This window comes from Epargyreus clarus, unplaced genomic scaffold (genome assembly GCF_041222505.1).
Source record: "Epargyreus clarus isolate Ecla_fem2 unplaced genomic scaffold, WU_Ecla_fem_2.2 ptg000014l, whole genome shotgun sequence".
Classification (NCBI taxonomy): Eukaryota; Metazoa; Arthropoda; class Insecta; order Lepidoptera; family Hesperiidae; genus Epargyreus; species Epargyreus clarus.
In genome coordinates this window covers 4724269-4747147 of record NW_027332222.1, presented here as the reverse complement: position 1 = coordinate 4747147, position 22879 = coordinate 4724269, and the positions used below count along the sequence as shown (strand labels likewise).

General features: G+C 36.1%; 1 protein-coding gene across 8 annotated transcripts in view; it reads left to right on the top strand.

Annotated features, from left to right (window-relative positions):
- The window catches only part of pum (pumilio), a 78697-nt gene that overhangs the window by 8033 nt on the left and 47785 nt on the right, over nt 1-22879 (top strand). For 3 of the 8 annotated variants that reach the window (XM_073079550.1, XM_073079551.1, XM_073079556.1), the window contains 7 exons: nt 2634-2763; nt 3302-3451; nt 3661-3841; nt 6180-6384; nt 7042-7135; nt 7226-7326; nt 9453-9587. In XM_073079550.1, the coding sequence (XP_072935651.1) occupies nt 2634-2763; nt 3302-3451; nt 3661-3841; nt 6180-6384; nt 7042-7135; nt 7226-7326; nt 9453-9587 (996 nt within the window). The remainder of the gene's footprint in view (nt 1-2633; nt 2764-3301; nt 3452-3660; nt 3842-6179; nt 6385-7041; nt 7136-7225; nt 7327-9452; nt 9588-22879) is intronic. The other 5 variants (XM_073079554.1, XM_073079557.1, XM_073079555.1 and 2 more) reach the window with 4 other exon arrangements.

Here is a 22879-nt window from a genome sequence, read left to right as displayed (position 1 = left end):
ATATGGCATGGTATAGGTTTAAAGGTTTTTGAGGTGAACATTGGTAGGTATAGTCTGCGTAAAACTGCTAGTCCGCTCTGAATATAGAAATGAATCGCGTCACCATAGCAAATTGTGTTACTACACCTGCTCACAACTACACCAAAGCGGACTAGCAGTTTGGCGATAAATATAACAAATAGTGGACCGGGAAGGTACCATGGCCTCTAGCAATGAGTTGTAATTTTGTTTTGGTATGAACACTTGGTGACTTACACATAAGGCTTAATCATTTTAGTCCCTAAGATTGGCACAATATCTGTAATTGACAGGTAGAACTCCTGTTCTATATGATGTTGGTTACCTACGTGAACGGGTGGCATACTTAACATCAGGTGGATGCATGCACAATGTAAAACAGTCACAATAATTTAATTGTTATGTTAAAACACATTATGTGAATTTATTTTCGTCTAGTTTCATCATTGATTAAGATGATTCATATATTTTTCTTAGAGTGTAAAACTAGGGTGGCAAAGTATTAACGTCTTGATTGATAATGTAACTATAAGATTGCCATTTAATTCATTTGCTAAGAAAATGTTATTATTTTAACATATTATTCTTTAATAATTATATAGGTGTTTTCTCTTTAAAACATTATTATTGGTATTAATGAATACTTTGTTGTATAAGAAAGTTTGTTGTGTATCTGTATAGGCATGATTTATGTTTTATTTAAACAATAGTCATAAATGCACTCTCAGACATTAATAAACATATTCAATGGGCTGCAATCAAGATTGCAAACTTAGCTTTTATTGTATGTGATATGATTTGCAGAACGAAGGACTGCATTAGATCATTTGTAATACATATTATACTGAATAACAATATATTTGGTTAGTTTTAGGTAGTTTAAACATGTGGCAAAATTATAGTTATAATTAATACAACTTTGTCGATCAGACTTGGTCATCTTCTCAGTGATCTATTTTGAGTAGAGATGGGCAAAGAACCCGGTTTAAACCCTGTGCAGGGTTTAAACCCAATAAATACCCGTTTATTTCCTCCCACTGGGTATTTATCTGGGTGTTTATAAAATGAGTTAATAAAATCTACACAAAGCTTATTTTAAAAGCTTCAATATTTAATAGATATACTATAGGTTTTTACTGTATTTCTAGTGTTTTTACATTTTTAAATATTACATTTTTAGGGGTTCATCTATTTTTATTACATTTTTAATTATTATTTGTTTGACGAAACAAATAGCGCACAACTAAAACAAATAAATATACCTCTCGTATACTATTGCACAGGTGGTGTGGGAATATGGGCATATAATGTAAAATGTAATTCTTACGTAATATCTTAATAATTATAGCTTTAAGAAAAAAAAAATAAACATTATTTTTTAGAAAATTTTAAGTGCTACAACTTTGGTCCAAGGTACTTTTCGATAAAATTTACCGTTTTCGAGAAAAATCCAGAAACCCGAAAATTTTGACGTTTGACCCCGAATAAGTGCCGACACACACATCGATGAGGACTTTTGGAACTTTACTTGTGATGGTAAACCCAAGGTCTCTACGGAAATTTAGCTTTATGTTATTTGATTACTATTTTTATGTCTAAATTGACCGGACTATAAAAACTCCTCTATCAAAATGTTTCGATGTCATTTTCTGTAAATTAAGTAAAAAAAAGTTAAAAAAAGTCTTCCCAAAGTTTAATCTATTATTGTTATTATCTTTGTTATTTTTGGTTTAACGACAAAAAGTTATAGAACTAAAATTATAGATAAATCAATTTGAAACCATAATTGTTTTTACTAAATTTCTGTGCGACAAATAGTTTGCCTGGTAGAGCGTAAAAACGCTTTGTGCCCCTTTTTTCAAGATGGCGGTCGAGGGACAACAGTTGGGACTCCACAAATTAGGATTTAACTGTACACTAAGCCCTTTACACTAATCATTGACATCTATAAAATAAAATTGGGTCTTCGAAAATTGCAACCCAAATGTAACACATCCGAATGGACTATAACATGACTATAACAGCGTAGTTAAATGAAATATGTGCTTTTAGAGTGCATATTTAGTGAATTGTTTACAATATTATTTTAAAAATGATATTACATGGAGAAAATAAAAATATGAATGACAATAGTTTACACCCGCTGTTTGGGTGTTTATTTGGGTTTAAACCCTATTTCACCCAAAATACCCGGTTTAAACCCGTATCCACCCATTGGGTTTAAACCCTCTGCCCATCTCTAATTTTGAGTGAATTTAATGCTTAATGGCATCCTCTGCCAGTCAATCCAGTTATATTTATTATATTTCTTTATGCCTAATAACAAAATTTTACTTTTGTTATGTATATATAAGTACTTAAAACATATATTTGTCATCTTTAATAAACAAATTTTAATGATATTTAATATTGCATGTTTTATCTTGATGTACCATTTTTGAGAACAATTTATTTCAATGGTTGTATCACTTAGTTTATTTGTATTGTATTTCTGTAACATTATCAAAAAATATTTGCACAGTTTGTAAATGTCTATGTTGGATATTGTTTAAATGTTACCTAATTTGTAATGATACATGTGTATTAACCAGGTTATTTATTCTTTTCTAATTTAGATTGCACCTGCTGCTAAAAAACTATGGGACAAGGGACCTGGCGCTGGCGGCGATAGCAAGGGCCCGCCACATCTGCCGCCGTTGCAACTGAACCCTGAAATGTGGCGCGACCCCACTTGGTCCGCACAAGGTAAGTTACAACAAAGTTATATCATATAATTTTAGCTTATGCTAAGGAGCTTTTAAAATGTCTTTTAAAATTATGAACTTATATTCATGATAGTGATCATGAAGCGATTTGTAGTTAAGTTTTCACTGAATCTTATTGAAGGTTTTTAGGAAGTCTAATTATAATCAAGTTGCGGTTAACCCATTATGTATTTTTTTTGTTAATGAAATAAATAAAGATCTGTATAAGTTACTCATCATTTCCTCATTGGTTGTAAAACAATGCTTGTATATTCTTACAGTTTTTATTAAATGTTGTTCTACATTCTACATGAAGGAGTTCTAAAGATATTTTTACTGTGAAAATATTAAATGAAAGGACAGTAGATATATAATTACCTATTTAGCCGGTACTTAACAATTAATATAAATAAAGATTTGATATTGGCCACATAATAAAATAAGTTTACGAAATTATTCCATATAATACAGGGGTCCATTCCACGGAATAGGTTAAAAATTCTTGTTGTAATACAATATCTTGTATCATCCTACCATAGCTGTGGAACACAATGTCGGTGTACCGATGATGAGTACTCGTCGCGGTGTAGCGTTCCCCGGCGGAGACGCCGGCAGCATCCTGTCACCCCGAGACACTGCCGGCCTTGGCGTGAAGATGGTCGAATATGTATTAGGTGGATCTCCTACTGGTAACTTGCCTTTACGTTCCCATTCACCTTGAAGCTTTCTAAGCGTATGAGAAATTACCTTTTGTTTTAAATTCAGTTGCCCCTCGTATTCAATGAACAATTTTGAAATAAAACGTCCTGAGAGAATTGAATTCTGAATGTTGAAGAAGTGACATAAATAGTAGGTATTATCAGAATAAGGTTGGATTCACGTTGGTAAATAGAAGTAGGTGGTGTTGCTACAGGTGGTGGAGGTGAGAAAGTTCCAGGCGTCGTGGCGGGCTTGCGCGGCATGGTTTTGGAGGAGAGACCTGATGAAAAGTCCGCTTCGCCTTTCGAAAAGGAACTTCACGACCATGGCTCTCTACCTAACGGTCTTCATAACGGCCAAGAAGACGACAAGGCATTCAAGTAAGTTTTTCTTGGTTCTATAAAATACAGAAATAAATATTTAATAGTTTTTTTTCTTTACATTCAATATTAATTGGCGACTATTCATGACTAAGCCGTAACCTTGCTTTTGAACAAGAAAAATTAAAATATAATAGAATAGATTTACAATGCGTGAAGCGAGGATGGCTCGAAAAGAAGTGGTGCCGTGTAATTTTTGTGTTGGACGAGTGTAAGTCGAGTGATTTCTTGTAATTTTTGCACCGATAACATCTAACGATTGGCTCATGTATCTGGATCGATCGATCGTGATCAGGAAATGAGATGCGACGTCCGGTTCGAGTGTTTAACGATCGGTCGTCGGTATATCATTAAACGTGCGATTCGAGACAGCGTCGCGAAGGTCGCCGAATGGGGAGTGTTAAATCGGCGGGCGTGCGAGCAGCGGGCGGGTCGCGCGGGCAATAACCGCGCTCGGCGATCATGGCCTCTGTCAATGCCACTCGGGCCGCGCCGGCGCCGCCGCCCCGCGCCGCCGCCCGACCTCACCTGCGCGCGCTCCGACGTAATCTATTATCATGTTGTCATTATAAAATTTGTGATTCACCCGGTAAACAGATTTCCGCAGATAATGCACAACCATTTTTGTGCGACGCGAGACGAACGAGTGACGTATATCATTGTTTTGAGATATGACTTTATTTATACGTTCTTAAGTATCTACGTCACGATTCAAGGATGTTATGATTTTATCAATCTGATAAAACTATAAATTTGTAACTACTCGTAAGCACCTACAATTACGATGAGTCGTGTGTGCTATACACATCAACATTTGAAACTCGTTTTCTTAACTTGAGCGATTTGGTGCGGTAAGCACCTGAATCCGATAAATAGACAGATAAGTAGAGTACACTCATCTGATTTGGGAAACTTAGACACGAGGAACTTATAATCAAATGCGATTGTTTTAAAAAATGCGGAGTAGATAATGAATATTTTGTTTTCATAATTTATAATGGAATTATAATATAATAAAAGGATATTATCATATCCTTTTATTATAATATCATTGGGTTTGTTACAATAATTCACTTTAAATTTCATATTTATACGCCAATAATTTCCGAATAATGACACATAACGACGTGACACATAACTATTTCATCAGCTTCATCGAAATAAGGTATTTCTGATAGTACCTAAGTGGCTACTGCCACCCCTGGAATCTGCAATAAACTTTACATAATATAAGATTTCTACCTGAGATCGACCACACATGCGCTGTTACTCCCGAGGACCAAGCTTAAGGCCTCTGAAAAATATGTCTCCCTTACCACATTCTTTAAACCAGAATCCAGCAGCGCTCAACACTGAGCAGAAATAGGTGTGGCGGTGACGCTGCCAGAGCCGATTGACACAGGGTTCTACCACTTTCAATCTTGCTCGATATTTTGATAAAAAGAAATAGTTAAGAATTGTCTCCTGCCTGTGGGTAGATAATTAAAGTGAAATAGGTGTGGCGGTGATTCTATCAGAGCAGACACAGGGTTCTACCGCTTTCAATCTTGCTCATTGTTTTGATAAAGTATGAAACAATTGAGCACTGCCGCCTGGCTGTGGGTAGATAAGTAAACTTGCGTCGTCGCGTGTCGGTCACGCACCGCGTTCAGTAGATGTGAACCATAGATAAGTATAGATATCTCGCCGCCTTGTTATTGAAGGAAGCCATTAAATGGCTAATGGCTGTCATAGTGTAATTTACGCGGAACAATGCTTACATGCGCAGTTAAGTGGTGCAAAAACATGAAATCGAAGAAAAAGTGCGGAGAAATATCGTTTCATTCGTAAATGTTCTAAAAACTAAATTTTTTTTAATATTTTTCAAACACGAAGGTAGATGACAGTGACAATTTCAATTGTTAAAATTGGTTTCATTTTTTGTTAGGAGTGAGTAATCTTTACTAATCTATGATATAAACAGTACAGAGAAAACTCATGGTAAGGCCAAGAGTTTTTAAAACATCCCACAATTTTACATTACGTTTACTCAATCTATTATTCTGTTCCATTTGCTTCAGTAGACTGAGTAAACGTAACAATAAGTGAGTGCTCAAGTGACGATGAAATTTTTGTGTACCTCACATGTTCGCAAAAAAGGGAGACAAAACATAAAGCGTTATTTTGTTACTTATTTATTGTTACGTTACTGACATTATAGTTTTGATACAATCCGCTAGGGGCGCTGATTGGAAATTGTACGGGCAAATACGTAAACAAATACCAAAACAGACATATTTGTCAAAACATAAAACTCACGGCAACGGTACAGATTATAACCGTGTGAGTGTGTTTGCAGCCGCACGCCGGGCTCGCGGCAGCCGTCGCCTGCGGAGGAGGAGGGCGGCGGCGCGGCGCGCAACGGCGACGCGGCCGCGTTCCCGCTGCTGCCGCCGCACGCGCTCGCCGCGCCCGCGCCCGCGCCGCTGCACCACCTGCCGCACCTGCCGCACGGGCCGCACGCGCCGCACGCCCCGCACCCGCAGCATCCGCAACACCCGCAGGTACTAACATGTTTGCCGTTTACATGGCTCCTTGTCACAAATTGTCCAAATCACTTGGTTTATGTGTCTAGCTTTATCCTTGATCATTTTGTTAAACGTAAAAAAGTTAAGTAGCATATATAGCACAGAAAGAAAACATTTTATTCAGTAGTAAAAACTAAGCTGTTGCTAACGATGTTAACTTCATGTAATATATCATAAATATTTGTATTACTTAAGTTTAATACGTAAACATTTCTTTGCCTAATAAATAATGAGAAATAATTGTAATGCAATTATTACAAAAAAAAAAAAACCGACCGCTTAAAATCTAGCTTTTGGTAAGGTTACTCTTGCAATTTAGACGAATCTACGACGTCACCTATGTTAACATATGTTAAAATCTTTGAAGACGTCGGAGCTCTAGGACTTGCCAAAGAGACTCATTCTTACGTACATACATATGCTCGAAAGATATTGCCTTTGCAGTTGAGTAAAACATTTCATTTAACTGAATTATGTAAATTTTCGAAATGTATTGAGAGAAATAGCATTTTCTATTTCGTTTGTTGCAAATGTATTTAGCAGACAATGTAACAATGTAAATGATTAAATTTAAATCATTTCATACCAATTTGTCAAATGTTCACGAAGTTCATCAAGTATTTTAACGTGCAGTCTCTTTGTTCCGCCTTTCAGCACCACCCAGGCATGCTGGGAGTAGCCCCTTTGCAGGGATTGCCGCATCCACAACACACTCAAATACATCCTGGTAAGTAAAAATCGAATAATTCAGATAAAACATTTTTTTAATATTTATATTCCATTTGTAACATCTACTGTAAATCTTTTTTTCTTATAGGAATGACTTTAAACGACTCCATGAATCAACACATCGAACTCGTTTTGCAAATGGAACAGCATCCTCAGTTTGACAACAATAGCTTCGCAAACACTCAACAGGTAAGAAAAATATTTAAAGAAAATTCGCTATACCACAATCATATTTGGAGTAGATTTTTGTAAGCCTCTATAATTTATTAGAAGTAGCAAAAGAGCATACGGTTCAACAGATGCTTTGGACACAATGTAATCAATAAATGTTAAGTAGTACAAATTTGTCTACCCTACATTCTAAACAGGGCATAGTGAATGATTCGCTGTGTCGATGGGGCTTCACTTGGCGTAGCGTTTGATTTAGTAAATTCTTTATGTACTATGAGTGTAGTGGCAAATATTAAGGGCACCAAACATAATATCTTATTATAAAGTAAGTTGAAGATTGAGAAAACAAAGTGCAGGTCGTGGATGTTGACTACCAAAAATCTCATTTTTTTATTTGGTTGATACTTTCTATCTTGAATAAATATCACCATTTCACTTCATCGCGCGATATTGGAACTAGATATTTAAACGCGATATTTGGTTGGCGGGAAGAACGTCTTTACTATGTAATAATTTGTTAATAAAGGACAATGCCCATGAAAGTATGGACCGCCGTCCAGAGTTGCATCAAATTGAAACTTGTTGTAGACGATGTATAATTAACCAATTACCACCACCAATAATTATTTCTTAGATCAGCACCCGGGTTCTGAAGTTATTTACCGAAATGTTACATAACCTCAAAATCGAAAATATCCGATTATCCGGTATTGACAAACACACACGAACTAAATCAAAATAAAACGCCATTGCCTTCAAACGCTAAAACGTCTTGCCATCAAATTGTCACTTTATACATCAATTGTAATGATATTATTTGTTTAGTCAAAACACTAATAGATCTTAATGAATTCCGAGTATAAAATACCGCCATTTTAATTCAACATTTCGTCTTATTTTATCTTAAATGGAATCCCCTGTTCAAAAAAAACTATTCTGATCGACATGCTATGTAAAAAAATCAAAAAATAATTTTAATATTACTTTCATTTTGACGCATGAGAAAAATGAGTACCAAAAAATGGACATTCTCCTTTGTAATAAAAGCCAATGGTTCCATAATCTATCTATAACGTTCATTGACAAATATATGGCGTATATACCAATAGTGAATAGGATAGAAAATGTATTTGTGGTGTACTATGTGGGGACGTCGTGATGTCGCACGATGATAATTTTTATTCCCCATTTATATGACTACGTCATCAGTAATTTGGAGAAATGTAAAATATATAAGTTATATCTGCTACATGATCAACTAATCAATTTTCTCAATTGTTTTGCAATCTCAAATACTTAGCTGAAAATTGTTGTTTAGTTCAGTATTCATTAAAAGTAATTCTAAAATTGGTCACTATTAGATGGTACCCATACCATCTAATAAACGAGTAATCTGTACCACCACAATAGTTATGAATCACTAAGTGGGTTTCAGTTGCATTGAGTAATGTGTGATAGAGCTTAATTCTATCTAATTTTGGATATGTACTAATATTGTAATAATAATGTGTTTTATAAACATCTAGTGGGCAGCAGGTCTATACAGACTCATAATGAGTAATATGAAAGAATTAGCTAGAATAGTTTCCAAACATATCGCGCAAGTGTGACTGGTCTGTACTCATATAGAAATGTGTAAGAGATTATATCCATACCATCCATTAGATGTGACTAAGTTACAAGTTGAAAATGCACACTGTTCAACGAAGCTATTTGTACTTTTTGGCGAGGGAGCTATTTAATATGTCACAAGTTGTGTGTGTGCCTTAAAAAACCCCATTTACCTACTTATTTACCTACCTTATAAATTTAGCAATCCTAATGCTTACAATAATTCAAAATGTATGAGTGTATATTTTACTTATATTTATACTAGCTGACCCAGCAAACGTGTTGCCATATGAATAAAAAAAATGTTAAGGGTGAACAACCCTTATCACTTAGGGGTATGAAAATAGATAATAGCCGATTGTCAGACTTTAATTTAAAATGCATATAAAATTTGGTGAAAATCGGTAAAGCCGTTTCGTAGGAGTACGGTAACTAACATCGTGACACGAGAATTTTATATATAAGATGTAGGGTGAATTATCAACATATCCACGCCCGGTATCCATATATTGATGTTGTTACGTGTCGCGCAGTACGCGGGCGGCGTGGCGGGCGTGGCGGGCGGCGGCAGCGGCGGCGTGGCGGCGGGCGCGGGGCTCGTCAACGGCGCCGCCGTGGTGCCGCCCGCGCCCGACTCCGCGCAGCACCACCAGCCCTTCGACGTGCAGGTACGTCTCGCGACACGACCGTGCCGGGGGGTTCAGCCGTTCGGGGCACAGGCTCGTACACAGAAAATAAATATATACACGACGAATAGATAACCTCTCTTCCTTTGGGAAGTCTGTTAAAAAAGTAATTGTTCAATAGAACATAATTGAAATGCATAATGATGATTATGAATTTGATGAAAAATAATGATTCATGCTTTTATTTTGGACATTTTAGTAAGTGAGACTATATGACAGTTAATATTGATATTGATTTGCGCTTTATTTTTAAATCTTTGCTGCCTTCCCAAAAGTGCTGAACCCCCCGGTACGCTACCACTCTCTGACTACGCCGCTGTACTTAATCGTATCATACTATGTTGTAAGGTTGTAGATATTGTCCACCATTTGTAATTTTTATTGAATAATAAAACTATAGGTGCAGAGGAAACTAAATTCAGAATTTGGGCATACTCACTAGCGGAATTACACCACATGCAAGTTTAGATTTACTGAACATTTCATGAATTGAATATATTTCTTGCGGTTAGTGGTAGGCCTACAAACATTCAAGATTTTTTTACTTATATGACAGAGATAACGAGTCCCAGACGAAAGTCTTGAAAGTAGTGGGCTGGAAATTTCTACATCCATAGAATAGAGGAGCGGATGACATTACAAGACTTGGGACAGACATGTGTTTTGATTGTCAGGATTGTCCTGTAAGAAATTTACAGGAAATTGCCCCAACTTCTGCACCATCCTTTATATTAGCGGGACAGGGATTTTATTTTGGACTGTTCTCTAAAACTTTACGAAGTTTTGGTTTTTACAATTAAAACTACTTTCATTGAGTGCATCCTAACCGTGTGATAGTTATATGTAACCATTAGTAGTCGTCGGCCATAAGCTACAATTATAAACCTTACTTATGTTGTTGTGCAAAGCCATACTCTATGAACCTCCTAAGATAGGTATAATTCGGTTTTCGGTTTAGATTTTCGGTTCTCGGTCTTTATTTTTCTTATTTATGGTTATCCGGAAGCTAACTGACATTATCTAAAATATAGATCTATTGGATGATAATAAGCTAGAAGAAAAGTAATTAATAATTATATTGACATAATATTGTAAATGTATCTAAAGTGACAGTGGGCGATCGTTCTAAAATATCACCGTAAAAGCTATAAGGATTAACAGTAGCAACATAATTTACACGATATGTATTTAAATGTATGAGACAGCCATACCCATACGTCTATCAAAAATGTGTAAGTATCAATGTCTGATATTGCTGTACTTGGTAAAGACGATAAAGTATTTAGCTTAATGATTCACGGAATTCTTACGAAAAATGAAATTTACTTCATATCAATCAATTGATAAACGCCAGCTCACGTTTACCAATAAGTGGTAAAAAACAAATGAGACTGCTATTATTCTCAAAACATTTAGTTGTTTGAAGATTTAGTAAAGGAGACAAGAGAATTATACATTCTTATCAATTTTAATATGTGGATATCCGGTCGTATCTTCTCTAATATATTTTCTTCTATAACGTATGTTATAAAACTCTAGTTGTTGCCATTGATTTCGTGTGACGTTGAGAACTCTTCTTTCCACTTTAACCCAGCTTTCCGCCAGAGTTCGCTCCTATTTTTTCCACTTTGCACTTGAGCTTTCTATGTTACTAGTCCGTTCGACAATTCTTTTTCTGGCATTTCTGAATTTGCTGATTAATAAAAATGCAAGGCATTTATTATTTACATGTATTACATCCTTATTATCCATATTATTCCTTGACAGCTAACAAATTGAAATTCATTTAGGCAAATATAAATCGTGTATCGACACAGATGTTTATTTAAAATTTCAGTAAACAAAAAGCTATTATTCTGTATATTTAACAGCGAGTTGCATTCACAATAAAAGTGAGAGCAGAAGTTACTATTGTCACCATTAAAAAGTTTACAATAGAAAACCTAGAACTAGTCAACCAAAACTAATAACTTTGACTTAATCGAGCGTCTTGTGGCATTTATTTCGCAATCTATGCGGAAATGTCGAAGTAGAGATAGATTTTTGTATATTATTTTAACTTTACTGTGAGGTGGCTATTTTAATCTTTATTATCTCTGATAGGGTAATTGTGTGTATGCCTCGTTTCAATATAACATTCCATTTACCATTACAACCGTATATTATGATTTTCAATAATAAAAGTACATAATTACTATTTTTTTATTTAAAATAAAAAAGATTAACAATTTGCGTCTTAGAGAAAGTTAAACGCAATAAGCTCAGTATTATAATGTGCTATCTGCTAACGATTCAAGGATTCCTGTCTTTTTAGAACCTCGTAATCGCACTACCTATACTACGATCACCTTGTGACCTCCAGGCGCATCAGTCAGTAGGCGTGCAGAGAACTTTGACTTACAACAATTTGACTTGGTCAATACGATATCACTATTTCTTAATCACCCTGAGGAAACGCGTTATATTTGCATCAATTCCTTCATAACTTCGCTTTTTGTCGCTAGAACTAATAAAACTTGAATGTGCGGTTAGTTTCTTCCTGGACCATTACCACTATAATGTACATACCTTGACGACTTCCCGGGTTCCCTAGACTTACTTAAAAAACGGAATTTCATTGAGCTATCTAGCAATTTGTGTTAAATGACTTACTTTGCACGATTTTTGTGTCAATTACCAACTGAATTATTTATTTTTGCTATATAAAGTAGATTGTAATTAATGATTCTTTTGTATGTAAAACAAAGAAAACCGTTCTTAAATATTTAATTGTTTTAACATATTGTATGATTATACAAAAATTCATGTTACCTTTTGTTGCGTATAAATAATGTCTTTATAATACTGTCTACATATTTTTTGTCAAAAAACTTTTTACTGCTGTATAATCACTATTATACCTCGAAGCCTATAATTGTATAAACAACAATGGTAATTGGTTGGTAAATTATCACATAAATAGAACACGCATGATTAGGAAATGATAAAAAGTTGTTTTTGTACATAGTGGTTTTTGTTCTGATCTCTCTAGCTTTTCATGAAGTAAGGTCAGTCTTTTTATTTGAATAGTTTTAAATAACCTGTCTACGTTACAATCACTTGACGGTGGCCAATACTAAAGTGATATTTATTTGTCGATAAAATAAACAAGTTCTGTACCAAGTGTAAATTGTTTATATGCATGCCGTTTTTTTTTTTATTTATTTCGTAATTAGTTTTATATACTTACTACAGTTTATATTTAATTGTAGTGTTATTTATTTTGTCATTACGTGTGTCACTATAGCCTGTTATTTATATTGAATCATTTAATCCAATTTTATCTCGATCAGAGACCGACTGACTGAAAAGGAGACATTTAATAAATTCTGCAAATAATAAAATTTTAAATTTCTATGTTTAATAGGCAAAAATTGGATACATTGACTTTAATAATAATAATGGGCGTATGCGTCTCACGTATTGAAATCTTAGCTTTATAATTGTAATTGCATAGTGAATAAATGCTTTCCCATGTCTAGAATTTAGTCATACATGCATTTTAGTACAAGTTTCGGAACATATTTTACTTACTAAATCGTTTTGCATGGCCAATTTCATAACTGATAATCTTTTTTCTAACGAACAAGACCGTATAAAAAATGTAAGTTCCCGACAGTAATTATTTAGAAAAAAATCTTTTTCAGTAAAGCAGAAATGATCGTAATCTGTTGTGATTGTTAACCGTACCGTAGGCATTGTTGCGATGTTCAGATAGGTGGCGTTACCGTTAGTGTTATGTAGGAACTCGACGCGTGCCTCGCAAACGAGTGACTATCTCCGGCCGTATTCTCACAGCGCACACCGACTAGGAAGCAATAAAGCTACACCCTAACTGCACACACCATTACCGATTGTAACGGCAAACATATTGTGATAGAATCAACGCGGATCGCGCGATGTCATCCACCGGCACAGCGGCGTGTCAATAACGTCTTATCGAATTGGCGTCGTCTCGTCGTCAACGCGCCGCAGGGGGAGGTTTTCTAAATGCCATCCTTGGCCATTGTTTGCTTCGTGCACCTATTTTTTCACGGCTCACGCCTCACATTAAACTTCAACGAAATGTCAAACCCAAGGGAAGGGAACCTTTGGCATTTGCGTTGTATTTGTTGACGCAAACACTTTGGTAATATACAGCAATATTCGATAGGGACGTAATGATTTGTATGTTACCTCAGTTTATGGAGGTCGACACATAACCTTAAATGAATAACCTTAAATGAATAAATGTTCATTCGACGTAGGTCAAAGACGCGTTAACACTAGACAAACTGCTTCATTTTATATTTATGGTAGTTGTTACAACTTTGACCAACCCGAACACAACAACGCTATCTAAAATGTAGTGCTTTCGGCGTAAATAAATCTAATGTTGATCACCCAAATCTGGTTGCTCCCTTCTGTATGAGCATTTACATATCTCTATGTATGCATTTTTACCACGCTTTTATTAGCTTGACCTGTGTATGTAACGGAAATTTTGAACAATTCTCAAGAACCGATGACAATATACGATTTTAATCATTTTATCCCATTCTCCTTATCAGGATCGTCAGGAATCACGAATTTCCTTGTGCGATATTAGCGTGGTTTTTAGTTTTTAAACTATAATTACTTTAATATTCCTAACCAAGCTTCCCAATGCTTAAGGACAGTGATAAACACCGGCATTTTGTCATCTTTATTATGAGGTCCTCGACCATTATTTTTTTCCTTCTTGTCCTTCTTGGTGTTGTCTAGAAAAAAAATAACAAAATAGTGTCGTGCGGTGAATATAATGAAATATTTTTTAACCAATATTTATAACTAAGACTCGAGGATTCTACGTATGGAATATTGTCTTGTAATATACAATTTTTTATCATGCAAATTTAAATGAAAGGAGAAACTCATTGATAAAAACATTTAAAACACTTCAGCTACTTTTTTATTTTTACTAGGTACTTCGGTAGGTTATTAAAGACGGTTATTGGTTGAAAACGATTTTGTTATTTGTTGAGTATGGTTTTGACTCAGGTCGTCAATTAATGCCTCTTACAATCGTTTAGCTACACCGATACTATTGGCATTACTAAAGCGGAAAGCAGATATCTCTGTACTCATATAACTAACGAAACCAATGAATGATCATAGCTTCTTATATTAGTTTTTGCTGTTATTGTTGCTATATGCTCTTATTCTTTTCGTATCCAAGTTGCTACACAGTGTACAAATGAAATGCTGTTGCATGAGGTCAACGTACTACATTGTCGCTACCTGCAACCTATTGTAATCCGCAATCCGTGTGAAAACTGCAGCCTGACACGGTGACAGCGTGTTTATTATAATCGCTATAACTTTAACCTAAGAATTTATTCATGGGAACTTCTCGTTTTGTGTTGTCTGCAGATTTGTGTTTACATATCTATAAAATGTCATATAAAATTGACGTTGGTAACCATTAAGTCCATTGCCCATATATCTCGTCATAAATATTTGCCACGGAGTTTTCCGTGCAACCTATTTGACGTTAACTTACTATTTCACGACTTCTTGACACATGTCCTCTCAAAGTAAGTCGCAAACCTCGGATCCGCATACGTCAATAAACCAATTGAATAGGAAGGGCTATACACATCTACCCGTTTGCCAAACCTTGGACGAATAACTTAATTGAAATGATACCGTACGGTTTCTTACTCTTTATTTACAAAACTGTATGTACTGGATCCTTGACATTTCTCCATTGTCCGGCACAAATTCTGATTTACGCTTCATGTTCACTAGAACGGTACTCATTGCATCTGACATCCAGATTATATATATCTCATGCTGAAGTGTAAGCTTACTTTTTAAATTTTTAAGCCTCATATTGTTTCTTTGATATGGAGGTATATAAACGACTGCTCTTCTTAATTCCGTATTCGAATTATGCTGTCATTTAACATCATCTGGCCGACCACACTAGGATCGCAGATATTGCTTTTAGGTGAGAAAGATGTAAAGTTGTAGTGCTATCAGTCTTTTCTTACTTCTTACATCTGAAACCTGTAAAATCATTGAGACTAATTGCTTCCAGGAACATATTTTTTTTTTTTTTTTTTTTTTTTTTTTTTTATATAATATGAGAGTAGCAGACGAGCATGCAGTCCACCTGATGGTAAGTGGCTACTGCCGCCCATGGACATCTGTAATCAACCCCAGATAGGATTCGATTTCCTACCTGAGGTCGGCCACAGATGCGCCGCTACCCCTGAGGACTAAGCTGGAACGCCTCGGAAAAGTCTATCTCCCTTACCACACCCTTCAAACCGGAACACAGCAGCGCCTAACACTGCTGTTATTAGGTAGAAATAGGTGTGGCGGTGGTGCCGCCGGAGTCGAACCACAAAGGGTTCTACCACCTTCAATATATATATATATGAGTATATATAATTTTTCACCTATATTCTCTGACTATATTATGGTCTTGTTCCATTATAATTATGGTTATATCAAACTTAGTAATTATTCAGAGTGTACCTAGTCGTTTTCTCACTCGTAATTTCTTAATTCAGTGTACCTATATATAATTAACGGACGTTCACTTGACTATTCATTACTGGCAATTAATTCCCGCGGGTGGCGCTCCGCGGCGCTGAGATCGACCTCGTGGGAAATTAAACTGTGCGCGGCCGTCTTCTGCCGCCGCCGCCGCGCGCCTACCTCGCCGCCTCTGGCTCACATATGAGCACTTTCTCTCGAGGATTTCCCTACTTTTCGCCGTGCATATTGCAACAAGAAGTTGCAATTTGTAAACAATGCCTACTGCGCAGTTTAATAATTACTGCTTCCTTTCCGTAATTAGTACGATTTTTTCGAAAATAAACACTGACTAGAGTTTCCCGATTGTTTTTCGCAGTGCGTAACACGTGGCGTGGCTTATTTAATAATCAAGAGGGTATTGAAATTAGTCTGCGGCTTGGCGAGCCCACGTGAGTGGCTCATCAAATATGAAACCGTAATCAGTATGGTGCTCGCAAAGTTCTCTCACTGCTGCGGTAACAACAGGAAGGACACTTTATTCTGTTACTGCTAGCGTTTGACTAAAAAGCGGCATAGCCAGTAGATGCCGAGATTGCCTTCGTGTAATTAAACAGAACCGTATTTTAAAAGTACTTGGAAAGCAATTTCGTAATTCGTGCTAGATTAATGAAATTTGTTAATAGCGTTCAAAGCGTGATTACTTATTTAACCGTTAAATCCGTATTGCGTTTTATCGTGACGGCGCTTTCTTTCGCCTTGGCGGAAGGAGCACGTAGACTAATGTTGCAATGAACCGAGCGGCAGCCGTGAATCGGATCGGAATCGCTCGGCCGCGCCCGATTGCACCGCCACGCATCAGCGACTGCGGAGAAATTGAAGTGTACGAACCGTTAGGAGCCCCCGCTACTATTCGTTCGTAACCACTTGCAAAACTTCTCGGCGCTTAATTGTTCCGCGACTGCCGAAATCGCCGGAATTCTTCGTTACGTTTATTTCGATTCGCTCGAACTCCTGCGATTCGCCTACGCTAGGGATTTTAATTTTATATTACAAAATTTACGAACAATTGCTCTTTTGTGGTAATGGAGCACCCGCGACACGAGCTTCGTAGCGGTGTTTGCTCAAAGAACAATCTCGCTACGCCCGAGGGCGCTCGGCTAAGTAGCGCGTCGTCCGAGCCGCGGTTATGAGATTATTCTCGCTTTGACGACCCGCCTCGTCCGTATGCATCGTGGTGCGCTTTTAGTTTCGCTCGGCTTATATTTAAAATCCTAATTGGCTACTTTACAACTTGACTCTATTCTTGTGCTACCAAATCAAAATGTCCCCTTTTCAAGTAAATTTGGAGTACAATACAGGCTTACATTATATAGTTTATTATTATTAAGGACGGACACTACATAGTGAAAATTATAAAAAATACATACGAGTAATTCTTATATCTTGACTAATACTTTATTGAACAATTATACTATTTTCATTTCTTTATTTTCTTGATGACAGATCGACGCCCATGTAATTTGTGTTGTTAACGTTAAAATGTCATACAGATAATACTGTACTTCATGCACTTCATAGGAGCTATAACGATAAACGTAACACGATAACAGACCCTTTTTTTTTTTTTAATTTAAGAAACTAAACTACTGCCGGATATTTTTGTACAAATTTATTAACTATAATATTATATTAAATATAATAATTTTTTGATACAAATGCGTACTTCTTAAAAAAAATCGAAACTGTTGTAAAATAAGTAGGTTTTAGTCAGAAAAATGTCTTATTTTTCTTCCGGCGTAAGCTTTGTTGTATTTGTCTTTGTTCAAAATACATATAATAAATATATGCGATCGATATCATTGCTTATTTGGTCACAACACTACAAAGAACTGTCATCGAGAAAATAAAGAAATGGAAATAGTATGGTTCAAGGAATAAAAAGTGTTTTAAGTAAGGTTTAACAAAAGTGTGTTAAACTTACTTTTGCTTGTTGATTATGAAACAATATAGACAGCGGCGGCGGATTCGATCGATCGTTCACGGCCTAATTGATGCAATGCTGTGATCGCGTTAGCGAATGTGTCGTATGAGTTATAACGTGTCGGGAGATTCGAGATGGGCGAGAGACGTGAGCGTAGTAATTTGTTGAGCGCCGCGGCCGCACCGGAGATAACGCCCGCCTTATTGCCTCCGCCGCGCCTCCGCTCGCTAACTAACGCTTATTAAACTTCAACAACGCTCCCGCTGATCACTTCACCTTCTTGTTAACTCTCTAAACTTAGATTAATCGTTCTCTCGGCCTTGTTAGTGTAGCTTATTTTTATTGGGCAAAACGCTGCCATGTTGCGGCTTTCACCACCTTTTAGCAATTATCTGGAAAATCGCGCACTATACTTTTACGTGTTCGAATAGTTTGTAGAGTTTATAGAATTTTCTGGCCGTTTAATACAAGCACTTGTGCCGTATAAATAAACAGTTGTCGAAAGCGCGTCGGATTTTCGTGTTACAGATTCTACAAAAAATATTCCCTCTCCATTCAACAGCCGTGTATATCCAGCTACAAAATACATTATCATATAAACGACCGACCATAGCAGTGATCAAAATAATATGATCTTATTTACGTTGGTGGCTACTATTTTGGGAAATTTAACTACCTACTACGGTTAGTGTTATTTGTTACATTGGATGTATTTTTAGACGATAGAATAAATATGTCTTCAAAATTTCGTGAATAGTAAACTTAAGTTGTTTTTTCTTTTTTACGTTACAAAAATACAATTATAGAAAAAAAACCTTACTTTAAAGTTATTGACCAAGAGAAAGTAGTGCATAATTCTTTACGTGTAAAAACACAACAAAACCAAGCGAATAAGAAAAAGCAGCCGCAGTATAAATATTCGGTTTAGTAGGTTAGAGCGCTTAGAAAACGTAAACTACAACAAATAAGGCTGGAGTTCTCTACTATAGATAGCGAGCAGTGAGGTGGGGTGTGATACAACACCACGCTGTACAAACTATGTGAAGAAACAAAGGAAGTCATCCAAACCTTTCCGCACGACAGTCACGCGAGCCGCTTGTTTCATAGGCGATCTGCGTCAATTAATATCTGTTGTTGTTTTCGAATAAATTAATAAATGAATGAATGTTTTAGTTTGCAATTGTAATGGATTTAAATTTTATTGCGACTTGTTTCAAGGTGATGTTCTGTCCCTGTTGACCTAAGTTTCTGTATTTATTATTAACTATTATATTTTTTTCGAAAACAGGAAAGACAGCCGGCATAAACTAAACAACATTTTTTTGTCACTGTGGAGATCAAAATCTGTAATCGATTGATAACAGATGTCCAGATGTACAGATGACTGGGGTTCCAGATAAGATTAAATTCTTAGTTCTTGGTTGGAGGACTAAGTTGGTACACCTCTGAAAAGTATGTCACCCTGACCACAAAAAAGTTGTGGCAGTGGTGCCGTCGAAACAGAACCCTAAACTTGTTCTACATCCTTGAAATATATACTTATGTACTTTATATATTATGTACTTTAATAATCAAAAAAAAAACACGTGCTATGCTTTTAAAATGGGTACAAAGATTTTCCTTCACGTATGAATATATTAGAAGATTTTCAAATGGCCAGCGCAACTCAGGTGTGTAATTATTTAGTTTAGCTAAATAACTTTAACAGTAGCAAGGGCTAGCGAAAGCTTTGTTGAACGTAGTTGTTGGTACATCGTGTGTTATAAACAATACGGTCTCGTATCGAGGATGTTGACTCTGGGGGTGACTCGCAAACTCCCGTGAAACATCGACTTCGCCGCGAAGGCTCCGACACGCACAATAGCGGCAATGTTTGTTTCCGTAGTATGTGCTGTGGTGGCATTTTGCTAGTCCCATATGGAAAATTAGTACATACACCTTGTCCACTACATTTGTCACCTGAACAACCGACCGAGTTTTAATATAAAACATTTTTACAACTTTTACATATTAACTACTTTGAAAAATAGAAGTACGTACTATACCCCAGCCAAATTGGAAGAAGAATGTTTACCAACAATCGTTGCTTAGCAATCGATAAGGGGCGTATAACAAAAACCTTTTTTCGTCGGTGCAATTTTTCTACAAATAATATTGTAAAATTTAAATTGTTTTCTATCAATATTGCTTTTTCTATTCGGCACCTTATGTCTGCTTTGAATTCAATATTGTGAATAAATATTTCACCTTGACTTTACTTATAGTTTTCGAGATTAATCTCGTAAATTTGATTAATTTTCAATTCGTATTCAAATGTGTATTAAGAAAATTCATAATTCTTGTACGTATAATGAATTGTGAAATTCTATTTTAATGATATAAATGCATATCTCATATTATAACGAACTGTGAATTGGTAGATACTCATATCCAACCAACAAACCACTCTGCTGCGTTGTGGATTGGTAAAAAGTATAATAAATTAATTGAAACTGTATTTAAAACACCAAATCAAAATGAGACCAAATGTTCTTACAACCTGGCATTCCTATGACATGGCCTATTTCTAGGGTTATCACTAATTAACTTATATGGATATTTTATTTTTCTTTGTCTAAACGCAATAATATTAAAGTTGTGAAAATGCATCGCATGTAATGAGGTATAGAAATAATGGATATAATTTAATTGTGAGGTTATCTATAGAATTAAACATGAAAACAAGGAAATTAGTAATTTTTACAGTGCCAGATTTTTTATGACCCTAAAATCGGTTTGTTTACATGAATTCTCTTCGCATTGTGGCGGAGGTATAGGTCATAGGTTTCATAAACTCATATAACCCTAAGAAAAAGTGTACTTATTTTTAAAGTGGATGAGAGAGCTGGCAGCCTTTGACAAACCCTTAATAGCTTTTATTATTATAATTTATATAGTCTACGAACTCACTAGTCTTCCAGTGAGACTTAAATTTTTGCTAGTTATATTGTCATTAAAAGACAAATAGATTTCTTCACCTCAGCCTGGAATTTACGTCCTTAGTCCGTAAATAATACACGACGTATATTTTTTTATAAATTGTATTGTATCAAAACGTTAATAGCTTTATCTCCACCGAATAATATTGGTCACGAAAATCACAAATTTCGCGAAAGGATTTGCGTTCTACGACCCTCTGAGGTCGGATGGATTTCCCACTGTCAGCAATGGTACGTTCGGGCTTAGCGTAGATACCCAGATTAATGAGATGAGCCCTTTGGAAGTGAGGTCATGACTCTGATATTCTTTCTGATATCCTGGGTTTGGAACTTTTATAAATCAAATTGTAATTTTTTCATTATTATTTTTTTTATTTAACAGTCTTCATCGACGGCTTACAGTCTCACCGCTAGCCAATGGTTCCACTCTTAGACCAAACATCGATATCGGTTTATCGACTTTCGGTTACAGTTTAATAAACTTAACTTACTTTTAGAACATTCGTTTTCTCACTTTATTTTCCTTTTAAGCAGCACTAACTATTGATACCTGTCGAGATCGCCGTAACAGCTGTGACCCTTCCGTATTTTATTATTTTTGCGATTTCCGAATTTCTTACAATATAGGTTTCCTTGTTAACTCTTCTATTGTGAAAACGTAAACAGTAAACAGTTTGTTAATAGAATTAGGGGGACGAAACTTTACAAAAGGTCACGTGGAAATGGGACACGTTTCGCTTTTGCTTGACGAATTAACCGTTTTGGCACCGAAACATTCTATCGTAAGGAATTTCGTGCTGACACAAATTTAAGTGTAGATTGGGATTACTTTTGGATTTAAATACTATTTGACAAGTTTTAAATAGGAACACGTGACATTTCGGTATTACAGATTGTTATATCGTAGATTGTGACATTTAAAGTTCACGCTGCTATTTGCCAAGCTTTCATAATTTCCCCAAGTAATTTAATAATGTTGATATTCTAATTTCTAATATATTATGACGTTCAAAAATAGGCAGTTACATTCCACGATATCAAATAGGCAACATTGGTACTTAGTGCACGGATTTTAAATAAAATATTTTCCACTAACGATCTCTTGAAATATTTAATAGAGTTACTGACACGAACGCACTAATTCTGTTGTGGCTTCAGATCAGCTCCGCCTAATTAGCTCCCCGTTTACGTCGGCCGGGTGCAGCCGGTCAAAGGATTCGCCGCTCATTACGCGCAACGCCAGCCTACCGCGGCGTAGACTCGCGGTATTGTCGCTGAACGTTTTGAATAAATTTTGCGATGCTGAGAGTTGGCAAACGGATTATAGTACGTATTGTGCGTCCAAATTAAATTTATGTCTGAAGGAACAGTAAAGCCGGGGCAGTGCTCTGTAGTCTAGGAACAGCCACGGGCCGGCAGCGCGATGCGATGTTCGCGGAAAGCACGATAAGATCGCGTGAGAGGCGGGCACGCGGACGCAGGCACGCTCCGCCGCACCGCCCCATACCGATGAACTCCAGCGGATGATTCGTAACGCTGCGTTAATGGTCGCGCAACACGCCACACTTGACTATTCGCACCGCTATCTGTGCTTCAGCCTTATCGATATAATCCAGTTACACAATCCTTCACGCCATTAACTATACAATACTACTTGTAACGTTTCTAAAATTCATTTTCTTGTTACCAGATAGGTACGTTGAACTTAAGCTTTTAAGCTCAAAGTGAAAACTGACATTTTAAAGTTATTAAACATATTATATTTGATA